At 30.4% G+C, this 19,165-nt stretch overlaps 1 protein-coding gene across 1 annotated transcript in view; it reads right to left on the reverse strand.

The window, feature by feature from the left end:
• Positions 1 to 19,165, reverse strand: part of LOC129966000 (sedoheptulokinase-like) — a 157,746-nt gene that overhangs the window by 11,224 nt on the left and 127,357 nt on the right. Inside the window, exon 3 of the mRNA XM_056080329.1 lies at positions 6,843 to 7,018. Coding sequence (XP_055936304.1) covers positions 6,843 to 7,018 — 176 coding nt within the window. The remainder of the gene's footprint in view (positions 1 to 6,842; positions 7,019 to 19,165) is intronic.

The raw sequence follows: 19,165 nt of genomic DNA on the forward strand, positions 1-19,165 counted from the left end.
AGTTGAAAGCATCAGAGAAAGTGTTCGAAATTCCTCCCATCGGTATTCACACACGATTGATACCTACGCTGTAGGGATTAATGGCATGGATTCACCGCACTCAAGCGCCAATTACATTAAGAAATACGTGCATACTGGTCTTCAATGATCGCTTAGAGCGCCGTCTATTCATTTAGGACCCTGCTTTCCTATGTAATTCTAATTTCTATTGATGTTTTCTATCCCCCCCCCCCTTCAAGTTTGTACGTAAAGTTCAGGAACACCCTGTATGTTGACCGACGCTCGTACTTACTCCAGTTAACAAAATTCGGCTGTGACCTTTAAAGATAAATAATATGTAATAATAATCCGCAATATTTGCACAATTATTTATTCTAGTGCTTTTGTCATTGTTAAAATTAAGATTAAAATATTTCTTTAGGCATTGATTTCGAAGTAGAATTTTCACTTCTGTTTTGAAATAAACACTCATATATATTTGTATGTATTTGAATTTGCAGGTGCAATATTTCGTAATAGAGAAATGCCATTAAATTTATACTTAACAGTTGCCTATCACATATAAAAACGCAACATTTTAAAAAATGCATTCGATATTAATAGTTTAGCAATCAAAACCGCCAATATGCCTGAAGTAAGAAGCAGAATGAAGGTAAAGAAGCAGATCGCCAAAGGGGATTAGCAAGTAAATAAATAAATATAGTATATTAAAATCCATTTTTACTTTTTGTAAAATTCTCACAAAGAATTTTCTTTTCATTTCACGATGATGCGTATGAGTTTCTTAAATTGTCAGCTTAAACCGCTTTTTCCCCATCACCTACTTTTACTTGATCTCAAAAATGCTTTCACAGGTATTCATATTTTGTTCATGGTGTCAGGAAATAGAATAGAAATATCACCCTTTTCACACATTTACTTTGAAATTTCCATTTATTTATTTTTTATTCACAATTCAAGAAGAATCGGTAGAAATATACGAAGCAAGGCATCAACAAATATTTTATTTTGTCTGACAAAAGGAACCGAATTTTGTATTTTGTCGATGGGAGATTTGCTTTTAACTTTCATCCTAAAGCCACCTATTTTGCCCTTTCGGCAGTTTTATAAAAGTGTGCACCGTTGAATCTTGGAACTCCAAGTTAGATTTTCTGTCTGGAATAAAGTTTGTCAAAAGAATTGTTAGTATATTCTTAATGTACTAACGTAATGTAATGTATAAGTAAATACATTACATTTATTTATACATTACATACATAATACTTTAAGTTATGTAAATACACTTAAGTATTACATAACTTAACATTATTTACTTAACATTTTAAGTTATGTAAATACATACATAACTTAAAATGTTAAGTTAGTTCTTAATGTACTAACTTAATGTAATGTATAAGTAAATGTTAAAATATATTGGAAAAAATCGTCTGGGCTCTAAATGTAGTGAAATGGAATATAATTTTGTTAGCTTATTAAGATATACATTTTTATAAATTTTTAGTGGAGCTTTTAGTTCTAATTTCAAAATGTTATGTACAAAATGCAATGATTTAAAAATACCGACAAATTTTCATAGAATACATCTTATTTTAAACCATAAAACAAAATCCGTTAATTTTATAAAATAATTTTAGCACAGAATATCTATTAAATAAAGATTAATTCATTACAAACAGCGTTATGCGAAACTTTCCCATGGTTGCTATAGTAACAGTGATAATATCAAACTATAAACCGGAAATCCTTTTGATGGCAAAAAATAGCAGATTTGTTGGTTTAAAAAAATGCCAGTTATGGATAAAGCATCAAATATGCAAAAAAAAAAAAAATAAACATGTAAGTTGTGAACCATAGGTTTTTAATACTTATATATAGTTAATCTAAAATCATAAACCACCAACAAAGAAATTGTGGATTTCGGAGATTAAAAACTAAATACATTAAATCTAAAATAAAAAGAATTTAAAAACAGAATATCATCAAGATTAAAATCTTCAAAAAAAAAACACATTAACAATTTAAAAATTAAATACATTCAATTCTAAAAATTTTAAATAAATACATTAGTAATTTAAAGATTATAGATATCCGATTTTAAATACATCATGGGACATATTACCTTCAGAAAACTCGCTGAATATTTTATTGAATTTTATTATGAGATCGTATGTAAATTTCACAAACTCGGAAAAATAACGTATAATCTTTCAATAAGTAAATTTTTATGTGCATAAAAACATTCCTCATACAAGCAAATACAAAAAAAAAAATTGCAGATTTTGAAAAGTTCCATAAAAACTGTAGTGGCTACGATTTTGAACAAATTGCATGCATCAAACTGTTCTTTTTCCGAAATGTTAATGATACGCATGTTTTATGGATGAATTGGGAGGTTAAAAATCTTTTAAAAAATGCAGGGGAAACGTTTTTCTTTCTTTCTTTTTTTTTTTTCCGCTTTAGTCACATAACATTTTGGTAGTTTACTAAACAATTATTTTTATTAAAATATCTATTCGATCATTTTAAGGACCGGTCTGTCCAAAAGTTTATTAACTGTAAAATGATTATATGTCAAATGTTAAATTAAGAAATTAAATGGAAAATGGAATTAAAGATAACAAAATGAAAATATAATCATACGTATAGAGATACCATTTCAAACGAAAAATCATTATCTATATTTATTTATTGTAACTAATTTCGTTTCAAAATATTTCTTTAAAAATATTGTATTAATATTGAAGAAAGAAATATAAACACTTATCCATTAAATAGTATTCAGAAAACTTTTTATAGTATTTAAATTAATGCGCATGAGAAACAATTCCATGATCTTATATCCGAAGTATTTGCTATATTATTATCTGGCTTTTTCAATTAAAAAAATGGCCATTTCTAACAACTAAATTAAATCTTTATTTAAACTTCAATCTTTCACCTGGAAAATGTTAGATTACGTTTATGTATGTTTACTACCTATCTGCAGATGATTTTCAAATGCGTCACACTGAATTTGAGATATCGGAAAAAAGATTGCGAACTGAGCGAAAACTAAATGGATTAGTTCTCGACGCGTGTCATTAATCACTATGGCGTTTCCTTGGCGATGATTTTATTTAGTCTAGGAAAAGAACCGCCAACATCGCTTGCCAACTGCAGCAGCTGAGATAAAAAAGGAGAAAATGAAAAAAAGGGCATTTTAAAGTTGCATATTTACGGAAACGTCTTTCGACGCGTAAATATGTGATAGGTTTTATGAGAGTTAAAAGAAGAGATTGCTAAGTTATACAATTTAAAGACAGATGTAAAGTGAGAAGAGTCTACAGCCAGTAAAAATATCTACTTGGAATTATTTTTTTCCTCAGTTCACAAAGTTTTTTGTTTGGGGGGGGGGGGGAACTAGTGCAATAGACAAAATTCATCCCAGTATTTCAAAATAAATGTAATAAAAAGAGTTTTTATAACAAGATGTTAGTTTCTCGTATACAAAGTACAGAAAAGTACGGCAAACGTCAAAAAAAAATTCGATTTCTTGATGAATATTCACATTTGTCATCTTCCTAAATTCGAAAAACATATTTTTTCAGTTCAGTCAGTCGGTGAAAGCGATAACTCAAAACCCCTTCGACCTAGATAAATGAAATTTGGAATATGGAGCTTCAAACTAAATTTGTAAGCTTCTAGTAAATTTTTGAACAAAATCCATTCAGAGAAAGTTTGGCTGGCTGGCTCTTTGAGTAAACTCGATAACAACAAAATATAAAGTGCTAAAGAGATAAAAAATGATTTAGTATCTAAAATTTGGATATTTATCAAATATTGAACCAAATCTGTGAATTCATGGTCGTCTGTTGGTCAGTATTTTCACAAGCATGTAAACGTGATATCTCAGAAATGCAATAACTTAATTTAATGAAATTCAGTGTGTGATTGTGTGTCTGCAATTGCAGCAATGTATCAAAATTTTGGTTTCAATTGGTCAGAAAAAAGGCGTCTGAAATACATATTCACATGATAAATTCAGTAAAAAAGCTAGATTCATGCCAATGTATTTATGAATCTACGCTGATACAATTTATCCAGGAGGATTTAAGACATTAAACAAACAAAATAGTACACCATCCCTGAACCATATACTATATGGAAGAGAAACTTCAAAAAATAAGAAGAAAAAAATTCTAAACAAATTGAAAGGAAAAAAAAAATGATTTTATCAAATCAAAACACAGATATATAAAAATTCTAATATAAAAAAAATATTGCAGATAACAATGTGCATAATAATTCAAAATAGTTTATAATATTTCAAAATCGCAAAAAAAAAAAAAAAAAAAAAAAAATCGCAAACATTAATCTTATTTTTAACACGTAACACGGGGGGGGGAGGCTTTTGTGTATAGCGACCACCCCTCCACCACTAAACGAAGCAGTACCGATATCGTAACATTTGGGAGCAGACTCGCTCAGATTTTAAGTCGCGGTCAGATGACGAGATTTTGACTGGGTGTGTGGTATTCCAGGTTCCGCGCCACACAAATAATACAGCATTTGATATGATGAATTTAGCAGCCGCTTAAACGGCAATTCTTCGATGGAATAGGTTTTGGAATTGAACCTCTCTGGTATCGAAGCAAAGACCTTACACCTTGCCCCCCCCCTCACACACACACAAAATCGTTAGAACAAAAGAAGCGAAATTATATTATTCCAACAAGACATTTTAAATCGGATGGATCATCGTAAGTAATTGAAATCCTACCAATGTCTTTCATTACATCAGCTTTATTGATTAGTAAATTCTTAAAAAGCGGTTTTGTTTTCGGTGGGCTTTTCTATTTAAATGAAATAAAAATGCTGTTAAAAGAATGGTGGTCTGCATCACCTTATGAATGGCGTTTACGATTTGGCGCAACATTTGCCAACGCTGTTTCGTTGACGCTTTCTCACAGAATTTTGTGGCACTCGGAATGCCGCCAATATCTATCACAAATTCTTTTTTAAAACTGCTCTTCTTTCAACGCAGAAAGCAAAGCTCGCGTCATATGTCTTCTCCACATCCCGAAAGGTGTCGGTAACTCGTTTTTTGCCAGAGCACCTAACAAGCCGCACTTTGTTCTGAATTTACAAAGTGTCGGAATGGCAAAAGAGAGACAGATGAGAAAATAAATTTCACTCCGTACCGCGTTGGATCTTGAGAGAATTTTATCGGAAGAACAGACGTCTATGACCTGAGTAGTCAAGAAACAGCAAAAGCCGTTTTTCAATATTTTCGATAATCCGGAGTTTTATTGCGAATTAAATTTTATTTTTATTGAATATCTTTTAATTTTATTATCTTACATTATAATACAATTTTCCCAAGTTAACCAATGGCGAGTTGAAATTTGAGCAACGAAGAAAGTAAACAAAAATAATAATTTTAAAAAATCTGAAAAACGCACTTGGAGGGGAGATCTGAAGACACATCTTTCATTTTTAGGACGAACCCTTTTTCAAATCACGAAAAGTTTTCATAATCTTATTCACAAATATGAGCGCCAAATTTTACCGTAACTTTATGAAACCTTTTCTCCTGTTTATTACAGTATAACATAATTTTTGTTATTGGATTTTTCTAGACCATCTTTTTCATTTTTTAGTTACTTTTTGTAACTTCCTTATTTCGTCGCTATAACCTGTCGCAATAAATTCAACATAGTCAATTTACTATGATTTATTTGGCATTTGGCTATACGAAAGGCCTTTTCGAATTTAAACGGCTTAAAAGGACTTTACAGATTCTGTCGTGTTTATTATATATTTCTAATTAATAAAACTCTGGTTTAACTTTAACTTCTGAATTGTCTTATTTTCTATCGTTTCATCTACACATGAAGAGCTTCAAATACCCTTACACTAAATTAGCTTTTAAAACTGTATAAGTTCACAATACTTTCAAATGGCTTCTTTTTCTTGCTTTCTGGTTTTTTATTCATCCTGCTTTCATTTACCAGTAAAGTAGTATTTCATTCTTCTATAAGCATTTACTTATTCATTCGATTTATACTACTTCTCAAAGTATTAATTCAATATTTATTACTTAAAAACTATTTAAAGTAGATCATCTTACATCTAGATTATTTTCTATCACAGAATCTTACATCTTGGACACTAGTTATATTGCCTCATTGAAAAGAGGCAGTCGACTCTCCATGGCCGAATGGTCATAGCACTGATCTCATAATCAAGAGATCGTAAGTTGGAATCTCGCTAGAGACAATGCGATTCACAGTTTGTGTAAATATTTCATTCCTTGATTTTATGTTTCCCTTTATTTCATGTTCCAGTAGATTCTGGATGTTTCTTTAGTTTACCAGACAAGTGTTCAGGACTTTTCTTACTGTCTCCAGAAAAGTATTCTGGAACTTTCCCAGCTAGTATAAAAGCAGAAGATCTGTCAGTCACTGTGTTCTGAGTTCAGAGTTGAGTTAATAAATTGGTTTAGCTCTACTTCATGTGTGTGTCATTGTGTTCCACATTAAAGTATCTACGTGACAATATAATTGCATTACATCGAAATTCTTTTTTAAAAAGTTATGCGTTCATTTCAAAGCAAATCAAAGTCGAATTTAAAAGCAGTAGGTCAAATGGTCTGTCCGTCTTAGAGATATAGTGGGCAACATCATAAATACATATTCTGCTTTATTATTAGTAAAGGATTATCCTTACACGATATTACATCAAAAATATAGCCAACAGATTTGGCGGCAGATAATAGGCTAAATGAAGGGAAATATTCATAAATTTAATAGAAGAAAACTGCAATTTTTAAATCATATTAAAATAGCGGCAACTTGACTTACCTGCATCGTGCTCCGTCTCCATGCTTGAGAAGACCGAGCACTGTAGGTCTCCCAGGGCGGCAAACACGGGCGTTCCTTCGGGGATGCCATACCAGGCGCAGGGCATACGGCCCACAATGTTCCCGGCGATGGTCACTTCGGGCAGAAGATGCAGTGGGAAGCCGGCTTCTTTTAATCTGAAAGGAAAAAAAGTCATTAAGTATATCAGATAGTTTACACAATATCAGTTTTATGAAGGGTTTGCAAAGATAAGTATCAGATAATTTACATAGTATCAGATTTGTAGAGAGTTTACAAGTATTAGCACCTTACATAACATCATGTATATTTGGTTTATAAGAGTTAGTACAAGATTTTGCATAATATCATGTTTGTGGCATTTATAAATATTAGTACAAAATTGTTTAATAACATCATGCTCGTTCGGGTTTTACAAAATTAGCACAAGATTTTGCATAATACTAATCATGCAAAATCTTGTACTAATGCTTATAAATTCTCTATAAACACGATATTATACGAAATCTTGTATTTACCCTTATAAACCCTGAACAAGCATGATGTTATGTAGTACTGATACTTGTAAATTCTTTACAAACATGATAGTTTACATAACATCATGCTTGTTAAGGGTTTTCAAAAGTTGGCATAATATCATACTTGTAGAGAGTTTACAAGTATTGGTACAAGATAGCCGTACAGTCGCTTAAGAAGAATATTTTTGAAAAGTGTTTATTTAGGTGTGGTACAATTGATCAGATCTTTGGATTCAGTTATATTAGCGTTATATTCAGTTATATCAGTTTTATTATATTAGCGTTCCAGTTTGAAATTATACAAGGGCTGTTTTAAGACAAACCTCGTAATTTTGAGCTGCGGTTTGATGATGAGGACAAAACGTGAATGACATCCCCCCCCACACCCAAATTCTGTACCATACCAGTAATAGGACATTTGAAAAACGATATCAGATTTAACTTGCATCAGGCTGACACAACAGATCATTAGCAGAATCAGTCTAGAATCCCTCGCCCTCAAAACCTTCCCAAAAGGCCACCGCGGATACATCAGATATTTGGAAGGTTAAATCGTCATTGCTTCGTCAAGATAATGTTCTGCTTCCTACACTCCTTGCGTGTAAATTCACCTCTCAAGACATCACAATCTAGAACTAATAATGTAAAACAAGCTCATTTTTCCGATCTAGCCACAAGTAACATTTTTTTCGGTTGAAGAATTTACATAAGAGGCAATGAGTCGCAAGTTCCGAAGAAGTGCAGCGAGCAATGATACAGGAATAGGAAAAAGTATAAAGAGAGACTTGCACTGCAAATTTATTCATTATATAAAATATGACAGAAACACAAAGTTGTACAGAATAGGTTACTCGAAGAAAACACTAAATAAACAATTATATCTCTATTATTCAAATAATGAATTTCAGGGTTTTGTTAGTGTATTAGTACAAAATTGAAACTTCCAACCCAGATAATTCGAAAGTTAAAAAGTAAAACTTAAAAGCGAAAGGCTTATTATCTCTTGCTTAAATAGTTTTAACATTTTTACATAGAGGTTATAGTATTCAATGAACAATTGGTATTGTTTGCAATAGAGGAAATGACAAATAGACATTTTATTAACAACTTTGAACCTTTCATTTCAACAGAACAACCTTCAGGAATGCTAATATTTTATTAAATCAAATCAAAATGATTCATAAAACAATTCGTGAACGAAAGAAAAACTGGCAGTGAATTTATTATCAATATATTTATAGTATAGTAATGGCGGCTAACTATTGCTTTCATCCTTCAAGAATAAAACTGTTGACGTTTTGTTTTAAGAGCGATTATTTCCAATTAAATTCGTTATTTTCCTAAATAGCATTATGATTTCGATACATTTTATAATTATTTTTATTTCTTTAGTTAATAACCACTAACAGAAATTTTGATCTGAAAGACAGAAACAACAGAAGCATCACGCTTAAAGGTATATATTGATTAATATCTCTCTACCAGGTGGAGGCACAAGTGCGCAATCAAAATCCAACTTAATAATTCAGTTCAGAAAACATTAAAATTACATTTTAAACTTCCAACATTCACATCTTCATTCACGGAAAGATTCTTATTCACGTTTTATAAATTTAGTTTAGTTTAGTTATATTAACGTCCCGTTGTAAAGCAACACTAGGGCTATTTTGGGACGGACCTCGTCATTTCGAACCGCGGTCAGATGACGAGGACAACACCCGAGCTGGCACCCCTCTCTCCACACCACACCACACCAACGGGAGGACGTTTGGCATGACGGATTTAACGTGCCACAGACCTCCTCACACGACGGTTCTTCGGTGGAATCGGGTCTCGAACCTAAAACCCTACGGTTCACAAGCCGAGACCTTACCGAACTTAATTATGAAGCTGTGCTTTCATGCAGAATACTGTCAATTAAAAAAAGTGAAAAAAAGTATTGACTAAAAAAAGATTTATGTTCAACAATATTTTTCATTAATTAAAATCAATTTCTTCCGTAATAATTATACCACTAAAAGGCGTTACAGTTACATCAATAGTTTCTTAAATTTCTAAAACTAATTAAATTTCAATTTTAAATATTTTTTGAAATAGTTAGCAATTATTTTTACTTTCTTGCATATTGAACATAGTAAAAAATGTAAAAGTCAAAGTTAATGACTTTAATATTAAACTTCAAAAAATAAGACACTAACTAATCCTCAGTGTCACTTGTTATACCATCAAACAGTTATTAATCCATCTGTAAAAATACATTTAGACATAATGAATTTTCATTTCACTCACACATAATATAATGATATGTGATTTTTTTTTATTTCTTAATATTTTTTCATTCATACTCGTATATTGAAAAGTTTCTTAAAAGGATTTGAACAGAAATAAATTTAATCAGAAAAGATTCTAAAATGCTTTTACATTCGTATATAAAAAAACGATTTTTTTTTATTTTAATTATTTTTTTTCAATTTAATCTTCAGGAGTATTGTTTCTAACTCACTAAAAGATGGCGCCACAAGTGCGTAATCAAAATTCAATTTAATTAAACATCAATTCATAATTCATGTCTGAGAAATAATGCATTGTCGTCGAGTATCAGCAAATATATAAATAACCAAAACTCTAGCACTCAAAAAGTGAGGAAAAACTTATCACAAAATTCTATTTTCCCAAACATGGAACAAGTCACGCTTAAAATTTTTTTAAAGGAAGAATAAAATTCAAGAGGCCTTGCTTCATCCAGATATATTTTAAATAAATCTCCTTAATATTATAGAAATATTTTTTTCCACATTCATTAAAAAGTAAAGAAAAGTATTTTACAGCATTACTTACATATCTTAAAATAAATTAAAATCTTACAGCATACATATCTTAAAATAATTTTATGGTTATTCTCAATTATCTTGTAAAATTTTTAATGAAGTAATTTTACAAAAGATATCAAAAAAACACCGAAAATTGCGATTAATAAATGAGACCACATTTAAAGTATTTTATCGCAGATAATATTTCAATTTGAGGCTTAATGACAAAAATATAAGTAAATTGCAGCATTTAAATCACTAGCATTAAGCTTCTAATTACAGATTTAACTGAATGAAAACATAATTAACTCATTTCGGATGGTAAACTATAACCGTTTAATTAAGCCATAAAGATCCGATTATTACTTTATACGAACAGAAGAGCAATTCATTTATTCGAAGAGACATTCATTTCATTCAAGATTTATTTCAGGGAAGACTGGCGCAGTTGACGCAGTGTTTAACAAAGGAACTAAATCAAAAACGTAATGACTTTCCATTATTTTACGTCTGAAAGAAATTAATTTTAAAATAATGAATGGAATGCGTAAATTTATCTATTTAAAAAAGAACTTTTAATTCGCTTCAGATTTTTTTTATACGAAGAATTAAAAAATGATCTTTTATAATTAGTTTTAAATTAGGTTAATGAAAAATTATTTGTATTAATAAAAAGTACACAATGACTTAATATACAAATAAATAATTCTAATAAATATTTCAAGAATAACATAGCATTTTTATCCACCAATTAAAAACAAATAGAAACATTTTTATTTTTCTCATATTTTGGTATTTAGAAACAATTTCTTTTGATATTTAAGCTGATTTTACGTTCATAGATTAAAGTGTTTATTATCTTTGTCAGTGATAAAATGTGCCAACTAAAATGTTTGTCATTTTTATAATTTATATTTTTACTTTTTTTTACTTGTATATTAAATTGATTAAAGAATTTCATCATTATAATTAATCTTTAAGATAATGAATGTTTTTCCATTTTCCATTCATTGGAAACACTTTGTTAAATATTCAGTCTTTGCTCATTTGGCAATTATAATTCGATAAAACGAATATAGTTTATTTCATGCGATAGAATAAGAATATACTATAGCAATAATTCACTACGGAAATATACAAATCATGTCAAAACTCATATAATTATTATTGAAAAATAAGCCGTCTATATTCAAGCAAAATAAAAATCTAATAGCATTATATATCATTTTGAAAATCTAATATCATGCCAACTGAATCTAAAAGGTCACATTAAATTTATACTATGACGTCTCTTAAGAGCAAATAATAGTCAAAAACCTTTTAGTGCAATATGTTTTAATAAGTAATTAATTGACACACATCGCAAGTACACATATATAAAAGATTTAAAGTTATTTCAGCATTAAATGGGCCGTTTGTTAACAGTTTTCTGTGGCCATATTCCACGAAACACATCACACACACATCGTCTTACCACATAACACCACACATCCTCACGTCACTCCATCACAGTTTCCCTCGCTCTGTTCATTTTTTTTTTGTTGTTGTTGTTGTTGTTTTGTTGAGTTCGTACATAGAGGGCGCAAGTCAGTGCAATACCTTCATAATTTGTAAAAAAAAGATAAGCGTTGAAATATTTCAAATGGAAAGAACTGAATTTCGTTCTAGAGGGAAATTTTTTTGATTTAAGCATCTTCGTTGTTCGTTAATTTTCAAAATGTCTTTCTGAGTTAACAATTTATAACAATAGAGCGATTCAAATAAATATCACTTCTATGATATAAATAAGAAAAAAATTAATAACATTTCAATAAGTCTTTTCTTACAGGATGGGACACATATAATTCCACAACTTCACTGTTTCAACGTTAGTATAAAACAGCAAATAACATATTTTTTTATGATAAAAACACTTTATAAAATAATAAAATTCATTAAGTAAGTGATTAAAATATAAAAATTGATTCCAAATATTGATGCGATTTGACAAACATTAAAAATTAATTATAGTTATCTAAATATAGTTTTACACGGAATATCGAGTGAGGCAGTGTTCACAGACACAATTATTCAGTCATACATAAACAATATTTTGCTTAATTGCTGCTTGCTTATAGTTATGAATCGGTAATAATGCTTCTTTAGTTCACTGATAAGAAAGCGAATAAATGAATTTCGCTCAATGGCTCCTTACCTTAGTTACAAAAATAAAAGATCCCGAAAATTCAAGAATCTAGATAATATCTCGATTAGGACTCGACTTTCAGCATTTGTTCTAGAATATTTGACGCCCCATCATAGGAACTATAAAAGCGAAGGCGCGTATACGAGAAGTAGTAGAGTTGAGAGAAGCTGTTAATCGAATGAATTCTATTTTTAGAGCATTAATCTTCAGCGAGTTTCTCTGAATGTTTTGTACAATTGTGGTGGTTTAATGATGAAATATCTCTAACAATTGTTGGGATCTGCGTCTGTGTTTTAATTACCTATGCATATTTTTTTCATGTAAAATAAAGCACCGTTTTCTTTTATTGAGATCATTAAATTTTTTCATCATTCTCCAAAAGGACGGATTCTTCACGTAAGAGTTTCTTATACGCATTGATTAAAATTAAAAACTGAACTCATATAAATTCTAATTATAATGTCTCTGTTTTGTTTGTTTATTTCTTATGGCACTTGCCACTGACAAGTCCGCTGTTACGAAGACAGCGATTTAAGCCTGAGGGGGACGTCTTTTTTTTTATATAGCAGCGCCAACTAGGGCCAAGAGTACGACTTTGCTACTCAAGCATCACTCATTCGCTTGCACAACCCCTTTTTACAGGAGGGCACATTCACACATCTCACAGATAGAACAACAGAAGAACAACCATGCCCAAACCGGGACTCGAACCCGGGACGCCCAGATCACGGGGAAGACGCGCTACCCCTATGCCAGGACGCCGGCATAATGTCTCTAAAACCACAATAAATTTCTACCTATTCATGAACAACAGTTCAGGATGAATATTGGCTATTGTAGCAATAAAATAAGTAAGAACTAACCCTACTTCCTGTCACAATTGCAGAGTGCTTGAGATGATGTGTAGGCATCAACGTCACATCCGGTGTTTTAAAAATACCATTTAATCAAGTCGTTTCATCTTCATCATTTGACCTTAATGTCAAGCTCAAATCTTGACTTTATACAATACTTCGAATTCGTTCATGAGATGATCATATCGGTCATTTTTATAGTGTCAAAACTTATTTTTATTTATGTCTCAAGGTTGTTGTTTTTTTTTAAATTTTTTTTTTACATCCCAGGATTAACAATCGCAGATAATTGGGAATTTAATATACAATATTTTTAGAATACAAAAAAGAGTAGATGTAATAATACATTTGTGTCACAATCAGTTAAAATGTGGCAAAAAAATTATACTCCTAAATTCTGAAAATAATTTGAGCTAATGATAAAGATTTGTTTATAATGATATTGTTCGCATGTTTTTTTTTTCTCTGCATGGTATGAACTCAAAATATCGCCTTCTTATGTAATTTTTTATGTATAAACACCTACCTACATAAAATTTAAGTTGCCCTTTTCATCCAATGAATAGTTAGATTAAAAATTAATAATATGAAATTGAAAAAAAAACAATTAATATTTCTATCTCTTCCCTTACAATGTTTACTGATAAGAGAAATCATCCAAAATATACATACGTTTTAATTATTAACGTGAGGCATGGTTGAATGATGAAGTTAAATTTATAAATGTTGCCGTTTATTTCGATCAAAAATATAAACTTTTAACATCCTAAAGCAATACTATCTTATAGTTAAAATAATAATAAAAAAAACTCTAAAATATTTGTCAACAACACTAAACATTAAAGCGATTTCGCTCATTTCTATTTCGTATAAAGCTCACATCACCTAAATGAGCATTAGTAGTCGTCTCACCTTCATATTCCCATTTTCAAAAGAAATTTTAAAAACACCACTTCAATATACCTCCTCTATGAGGAAAAAATCATAACACTAATCACAAACTATAAACATTGAACCGAATTTGCAAATATTTTTGAAAAAACAAAAAAGATTTACCAAATTTTATTTGAAAAAAAAAAAAAGATAAGATATCAATGGGCGTCTGCCACTCTTTCGATTTCAAAGAAATGACAAATGTCGTAAAATAATGCAGCCCGAAGCCTTAACAACTGGAATGATTCAACAGTTTTTTTCGCAGCGTCGGCGGATATAATTACCCAAACAAAATGTTCTTTTATAAGAATCAGCTCATCAAAGTTAGTTGTCATAGCTAATTCAATGTGAGTAATATGGTAGGCGTATTGCTAGTCAATTTGCAATTTTCGAAAAACTATCGAAAACTGCAAATATACACTACAAACAGAAATTAAAGATCATTCGTATTGTTGGAAAGGAAATATTTTTTTAAAAAATATCTAGTTAAAAGAGTCATATGTAAACTATTTATAAAATACGTAAAAAAAAATGTAATGTCCAGATATGCAAAACAAATTCGTGACAAATAATATTGACATATTTCTCTACACAGGATTTTTTAAAAATATAATGAATGAAAAAACTTAGAAAATCAGGAAAAATCCAAAATTTATCATTTTAGCGAAACTGAATACGATTATTAGGAACATTTTTGTTACTTTTTATGTTAATAGCTGACACTTAAAGTAGCTGCGTGACAGTTTGTCATATTTCAATATAACGAGAAAAAAAATAAAAGGAAACTTCAGAATAACTTTAACTAGACTTATTCTTTATCCATTTAAAAGAATTTCCGACGTTGATTCCGAAAGAATTTCCGATGACGACATTAAATGAAAAATGCAAATCATCACTTCATAGTGCAACTTTTGTCAGCAAATCGGATGTTAATTGCCGTTGATTATTGTCATATGTATAGAACTTCAGACTAACGTATTTCCGTAAGATTAAATTAGATTTTCTAAATATAATATGCGGTACTCTAGATATTGTGAGCAAGTGACACCATATTGAGAGATAAAAAGGCGAAAATCTGGATTGTCCAACCTAGTTTGGGCATTTGATAATTTTATGAAAGCATAATGACAACATCAGCTTTCGTTTAACGAAAAGAATTTGCAAGACAAAAATCTGGAACGCTTTAATGGAAGATAATACAAAATGTTAAAAACTGAATTTACCGGGGCGTCTGATCAATTTGTGCAAGATTCATTCTAGAAAATGACTAAACTAAAATCAGTTGTCTATTTATCTACGGTTATGCATTTATTTTGTTTAACTTCCTTTCATTATCACACATGTTAATTGAAATAAATTTTTCCTAAATTACAAAATAATAAATAGCATTATAATTTCTAAGAGTAGAAAGAGGGAGAAAGACCATATGGTTGCGAAATGCATATAAATATTAAATCTAAGTAATGCTTTATACAATGTAGTTAAAACTATAAATTAATTTTAAAAATTAATAATAATGTCATTTGCTTATAAATAAACGAAGGAGAATGGTTTCTCCAAAGCTTCCACGTATATTCTCTAACAAAGATATTATTCCAAGATGCTACATATTGGGAAGGTACTGTAACATTCCCCGTTTCCCAGTACGGATAAGACATTGTGTTGTACTGATTCATTGTGTCGTCGCTGTTACTTACTAAACTCCTCGAGTTAGCCAGATTGTGGATCTTTTCACCTGGGTGGTCTCGCATCTGCTCATTAGCGACTACAATGAAAGACCACATATGGAATTCCTCGTCCCAGAAGTATTGATAGTACCTTCAAAGAGAAAGGGGTGCCCAAACATCCGGATGCTAGATGTTTCTCTTTGTGAAAGGACTTTCCCACGACCCACTGGCGCCGCTGAGACAGCATATGGCTGAACCCCGATTGGCCGAAGGAGAGCTCAAATGACCAATGTAAATTAAGAGGTGGAGATTGTCGCCGAAATAAAGCACGGAGATTTTTTTTAGGGTGGAGATAAGAAACGACTTGCAGGAACTGTTGGACTACGCCCACGAGTTCGGAGTCTGAGAAACTACCCTTGGAATGGCGTGTCGACGAGATGAAGAACTGAGTTTCAAGAAAAACCTTCGATTTTGACTTTTGTATCTCCTACTACAGGTGTAAATAACTATTTATTTAACCAAAATTAGAACAAGTTGCTCTTTGTATATATAGGGCTGTAAAATAAAGAATTGACAGGAAATTCTGCTTCGTTATTTGATCAGTCTAGATCAGGACATTACAGTACTCCCACCTCGCAAAAAATTGTGGACCTTAAGTATGGCAGAAAGGTCTTGCATACTATTAACGTTCAATGCTGTCGAAATATTAACTTTTGGGCTTGGATTTAGCATTTTTACTGAATTTATTATGTGATCATTGGCGAGTTTTTCGGTGGTTAATCCTTGGCAAGCGGTTAATCGCATTTCAAAATCGAATTTGTGTTTCAGGCGAGTTTTTTCTATCTGATTGAAACAAATCTTATAGAACTACAATTGCAATCACAAAATCATACACCAAATTTAATATATTTCAGTCATCGTGTTTTAGATTATCGAATTTACATGCTTCTGAAAGTATAAACTAACAAACGGTTAACACTTTATTGGATTTGGTTCAAAATTTGTTAGGTGTCTTTGACAAATCTTAAATCTGTATATCGAATTTTATCCATCTAGCTCTCTTCGTTTTGTAGTTATAGTGTAACTTATATCCAAATAGACGAAAAGATAGATTTCTATTTAATGGATTCTACTCGAAATTTAATAAAAATTTACAAAAATAGAAATTTTTGCAAAAGCCATATACCAAATTTCACTTCAGTAGTTCAAAGCGTTTTTGAGTTATGTCTGTCACAGACACAATTTTAAAAATGTGTTTTCCGAACTTCAGAATGTCTAAAACATGAAAATTCATCAAAATCTCGAGTTTGAATATTTTGATGATTAGAGAAAGTAAAAATGGATAATCAGGAATATTAAATTCAAATTCAGGACAAACAATCCAAATCAGGATTTTCTCAAGCATTTCTTACATTAGAAACATTTTACATTACAGCTTAGCATGCCATCTGTCGCAAAATATAAATAGAAAGACAGCTAACTGTATTTTGAACTAATGTAGGGCATAACTGCTTATTTGTATTTTTTTTAGAAGTCAGCTGAATAAATAAAAATGAAATTAATACCAGAATAATATTCTTACATTCATTAGCACTTTCTAAAAACAACTCGGCTGCATTTTAGTTTATACAGTCTCTTATCAAAAGAAAATAATGACATAACAGTTTACTCATCTCTCTCGTTAACACAATCAACTCCTAAACATTTCAAACCCCAAGCTTGTTCTAAATATAAATAACTGTTTCCTGTTTAATATCCCGGCATGTCATAAGCAATAATCCTATTCGTTTATCATTTTCACATAAAGATTTAAAAAAAGTAAAAAGAAGGGGGTGGGGGAAACGGGACACAACTTCGTCGACCAAAATGCAGATGCGAAGGTGCCCACATGGAAACAGTCCAAGAGCTCTGAGGTACAGGGACTAGGGGGCACAGAAATCGATAAAATAAACTTCCTTTCCTCTTAGCAGATGCTTTCACTTCAGTTCGTCGCCCCTTCGGCAGGAAATTGGATTGGAATGGTTTCCCATCGATATTCTTTGCTTTTTTTCCCTCCATCTTCTTACAACAATTGCAGTTTCAGTTACACTTCGTTAAATAAATGCATTATTTGCAAAAAAAGTACAGTGCCAATTTTTAATGGTTGATTGGGTCATTTTACATTTAATTAACAGTAGTTGAACAATTGTTCCTTATATATCTGTGAGATACAAATTGATGATATGAAGGTGTCACTTCTACCATTGTTGCGTATGATAGTTTATTTTAATAATTTAAACTAATTAGATTATGAAGGAAATAACGAAAAATATTAATTTCAAGAGAGAATCAAATTAATAGAAATTCATTACATATATAGTAGCTAAAACTTTTCAGTGTCATAAAAGTGGCCGATATATAAGGTCCTTATATGAAGGTGAACCTCATATATAGGAAATGTTATTGTTTTATTTTAATAATAATTATTTTTTCATAATATAATTGTATAATTTCATCGACAAAGTGTCCTGAAGGTCATCTTCATATTTAAAATTCCGTATTTTATAATAAAAAATTACTTATTTTTTTTTTTAAAGTTTATAGCGTGATTTAAAAGCATGTGCAATAGGAATTTAATATTATGCTTAATGCTGATTAAAATGGAGAAATATATCAACGTATAATTTTTTAAAAGCTTGGCAAAATAGACAATAATTGTAATACACACACACAAGTACACGTTGACAAATGAGAAAAATTTGAAATATTTATCAAATTATAGGGAATTTAAAATAATGGTGGAAATTATAAGATTCCATTACATTGTACTTATATATTTTTATTTTAATATTAATCAAATGTTTAAGAACCTTCATTTCATAACCAGTGATAGTGATCTTCTCAAAAATTTCTGTCCTATATTCTAAAATGATATATTATATTTTTAACACAATGTTTTCTTCTTATATACTCCGTTTACGAAAAAAGTAAAAATGGTAAATGTAATATATCGATAATAGAAATACAAAATGAAGAATTTAATTCATAATAGGAAGATAATTCATAAAGAAGAATTATCTTCCTATAATTTTTTCTTCTTCTACAAAATGCACCTGTCTAATCCGGCTGTTATACTGTTGACAGTATCTTGGATATGATTGCCACAGGTTAACTACTGAAAGTTGTAATAGAAAGCCTCATCTGCATTAACAGATTTCTCAAGCAATAAAAAATTGTATTAGATATAAATACATAGTATAATTAAAAGTTTTTTCTTTGCAAAGGGATCTTCTCCATCCCTAATGTTCACGAACATTCGATTAAAATTTAATCACTGAAATCAGATTGAATATAAAATA

Source organism: Argiope bruennichi, chromosome 4 (genome assembly GCF_947563725.1).
Source record: "Argiope bruennichi chromosome 4, qqArgBrue1.1, whole genome shotgun sequence".
In the NCBI taxonomy this organism is placed as follows: Eukaryota; Metazoa; Arthropoda; class Arachnida; order Araneae; family Araneidae; genus Argiope; species Argiope bruennichi.